At 32.3% G+C, this 3,740-nt stretch overlaps 1 protein-coding gene across 1 annotated transcript; it reads left to right on the top strand.

The window, feature by feature from the left end:
* Window positions 1-389: 389 nt before the first annotated feature.
* Window positions 390-2,272, top strand: LOC115969808 (bidirectional sugar transporter NEC1-like). Its single transcript, XM_031089424.1, has 6 exons — window positions 390-703; window positions 806-842; window positions 947-1,157; window positions 1,251-1,415; window positions 1,533-1,652; window positions 1,762-2,272. Exons 1-6 carry the CDS (start codon window positions 655-657, stop codon window positions 2,008-2,010), a joined length of 831 nt encoding a protein of 276 aa, XP_030945284.1. The 5' UTR covers window positions 390-654; the 3' UTR covers window positions 2,011-2,272.
* The last annotated feature ends 1,468 nt before the right edge of the window (window positions 2,273-3,740 follow it).

The following is a 3,740-nucleotide window of genomic DNA, read 5'->3' as shown; positions in this document are numbered from 1 at the left end:
AACATTAGAATAGCTCCAATATTCAGTTTAAGAAGAATTGCTAGTAAACGTATATATTTTATTGAATAATATTGTTAGGGACACAATATTCTTGTTGTTTCACTTATTTTGATTAGAACAACACTACTTTCACGTGAGTAATACCATTTAATTGTACACTAACAGCAAATTTACAATTAGCCATGTCAACATGAAAAATGCTGTGTACTTAAACTTTTTGATATATTTTGATAAAGCAATTTTCATTTAGTCACCTAGGCTAACAAGGAAGATCCTAAACGTTTCCTCAATAAAAAAAAGAAGGAAGATCCTAAACGGCTCCTAAAGCAGCTATCTAGTGAAGTTTCAGGTGTTATAGAGAAGAATAAGTGAAAAACCTAGAAATTAAGTTTCAAAAATGGCAATAATAGAGCTTCTCTAGTTCTGGCCCGCAAATTCCCTCAATCATTATTTCTTTAACAACCCAGAGCCAAATAACCAAAAGCAAAAAAAAATATTCATAATTCATGCATGGAAATATGGCATGCCACCCTTAGCAACACCTTTCCGTCTCATATATAAATAAGCACCCAATACCAAGAGTTATGCCAAGCTCTTTTGTTGATCCTCAACAACCTCTCCATCCTTAGAATCCAAAAGGGCTTCACATCAAGAATGGCAACCATTCATGCTGTTCATTTGGCTTTTGTTTTCGGCCTCCTTGGTACTTACCTTAATTTTCTCTCCTTCATTACCAAACTTTCCTGAATTCAGTTATATATACTATCATTCTCTAATGCTATTCTCTATTTCTCATCCTATACAGGTAATATTGTGTCCTTCCTCGTATACCTAGCACCACTGTACTCTCTCTCTCTCTCTCTCTCTCTCTCTCTCATATATAAGCTTATATGAAGTTGCATTTACATCATTGTTTTTTAATCCTTCATTACCTTTTGCTTGTTAGGCCAACTTTTTCTAGGATATGCAAGAAAAAATCAACAGAGGGGTTCCAATCACTGCCTTATTCAGTAGCACTATTTAGTGCAATGTTAACCCTTTACTATGGATACTTAAAGAACCGGGCTATTATGCTAATCACCATCAATTCCATTGGGTGTGCCATTGAGTCCATATACCTTATCATATTCATGATATATGCACCAGGGAGAGCCAGGGTACTATTTCTTACTCTAACATGTTTTCATATATGATAATCATGTTGTTTTTATTATAGGTTTATGACATATGATTTGTTTCTTTCTCTACAGATTTATACCGCAAAACTGCTTGCCTTTTTTAACCTAGGACTTTTTGGGATGATTGTGCTTTGCACCTCCCTCCTAATTAAACAAAGTTATTTGAGGCTCACAGTTGTTGGATGGATGTGTGCAATCTTTTCAGTCTGTGTTTTTGCTGCTCCTCTTAGTATCATGGTAAATTTCTTACACAAATACAAATTAAATATGTTTTGCTTTAAGTATTCCATAAACTTCACCATTTGTTGTGGTTTTTTACTTTTTTATTTTTTGTATATTGTGTGTGTTTTTCAGAGACTGGTTATAAAAACAAAGAGTGTGGAATTCATGCCCTTTTCACTGTCATTTTTCTTGACGATTTGTGCTACAATGTGGTTCTCCTATGGTTTATTGATAGATGATTTCTATGTTGCGGTAAAGTGCCTTAGCTAGTTCTCTTTGTTTAATGTTATACTTTATTCTTTTCCTTAATTTCTTTGCTTAGAAATTCATTAATTTGTTTCTTCTTGTTTTGTGTTATTAGACACCAAACATACTAGGTTTCACATTCGGAATTGCTCAGATGATACTGTACATCATTTACAAGGATAAGAAGAACGTTGTGTTGCCAGAATTTAAGGTTGAAGATGCTCCAAATGGCACCATACCCAGCATCGAACTGTGCACAGACGAGACGCCAGGGAAACTCAATGCCATGAACCAAACGCAAGAGTCTAAAATAGGTAAAGGGATTGATGATGCAACTACTGAGGCAGCTGAATTAAATGTGTGAGTACCCACAATGAAGTGAACAAGACATGTATTGCCCAAATGCAAAAAAAATAAAAGCTTCTACTTGGTTCTAGAGGAGTGGTTTGGCAAAAGAAAAACGCAAGTTGTTTCTGTTTTTAGGGTCAGGTTCTTGTTGTTTCTTACAGACCTTCATTATTGGTGTTGTCCGACTTACTAGTATTCAATGAATCAGTTTATAAGGCTTATGTCAACTATTTCAAACAACTATTAATTATAAAATTAAGTATAACTTCTTAGTCCAATGGTTTTCTCCATCTCTTACTAGATTTCAAGTTCAAAATTGATCAAAGTGTGTCTGTCTAAGATTTCCCGACTCACTGTCACATTTTAATGAAGTATGTATATCCTCGTACTTAAATTTGATTATGTTTATGTGGCAATGAAAATTATGAAATACAAGAGGAAAAGAAATAGCCACCGGCCCACCACATGCATGGTCATTGGCTCAATTTGAAAAAATAATCTCCTTTAGGGTTTGTTTGGATATTGTTTATTTTACTGAAAACTGAAAAGTTATTATTAAAAATACTGTAACGAATAATTTTTAATAGACAAAACGCAAAACGCATGTTAGGCAAACTTATTGCCGTGGGACTCAGGATAGGCAAAATGCGCGTTTTTTAAGCTAGCTCAAAACTTATTGCCATGGGACCCAGGATTTAAAACACAAAACGCGTTAGGCAAACGCACACTCAATAATATAAATTCAAAATTGAATTCTTTTGAAGTGTGGAATCAGCTGTACAAATATTGTTTACTTTGTAATTGTTTCTTGAGGAATGAAATTTTCTTATTCATAAATTTAAAAAAAAAAAATGATATTTGTTTTAGTGAAATCTATATGGACTATTACATTACATTGTTTATTTGCTACTAAAGAAAGAAAAAAAAAAAAAAATGAAATTGAGTGGGTAGTGATATAAATTATAAATAGCAAATACTTCATACTTTTTTCTTTTACTACAAATACTTTTATGTGATTTTAATTTACATATATTACTTTAGGGATATGAAGTTAATTACGCACACTGCCTTAATGATCCATATCGATGCCTACTTGTCTTTGATCTTATAGAAATGACTACAGTATACTTTTGGTTCTTAATATTTGATCTTATTTTGATTATTTGACCCTAAACATTTGGTTCCATTTCAATTAATAATTTTACAATTTATTGTCAGATTAGCTTTGAGTCACATCACTCATTTTATGCAAACTATCGTAACAAACTACATCACCCATATGCTTGGACCAAAAAAAGACAAAACAAAGCCATAGCAAACCATGGCATTAGAAAAAAAAAAAAAAGAAAAAAAAAAAGACTAAAATATATTTTTGGCCCATTCCGTTTGATGTTTTCATTTTATCCCTTAACGTTTTAAAAAGTATCATTTTCACCCTTAACATATGGTTCAATTTCTTAAAGGCCCTACGTTAAATGGGTTATATATCAAGGTCCTTTTGGCACATAACAATATATAAAACTGCTAATGGTAATAGATATGGATAACAAGGTTTTTTTGAAAACGAAACCAAACTTTTAGGGGACAAATTGAAACTTTTAAAATGTTAAGAATCAAAATAAAAACAATTCCAATTGTTAAAGCGTGAAAAGGCCCAAAAATGTATTTTGGTTTATATAATTATTGTTCCTTGTTTCCTTGCACCTTCTTTTTTCATTTTTGGTAAATTCTCCATCCAAACGTTAC

This window comes from Quercus lobata, chromosome 12 (assembly GCF_001633185.2).
Source record: "Quercus lobata isolate SW786 chromosome 12, ValleyOak3.0 Primary Assembly, whole genome shotgun sequence".
NCBI classification, from domain to species: domain Eukaryota; kingdom Viridiplantae; phylum Streptophyta; class Magnoliopsida; order Fagales; family Fagaceae; genus Quercus; species Quercus lobata.
Note: the sequence above shows the minus strand (reverse complement) of the source record. Positions and strands in the feature narration are given on the sequence as shown.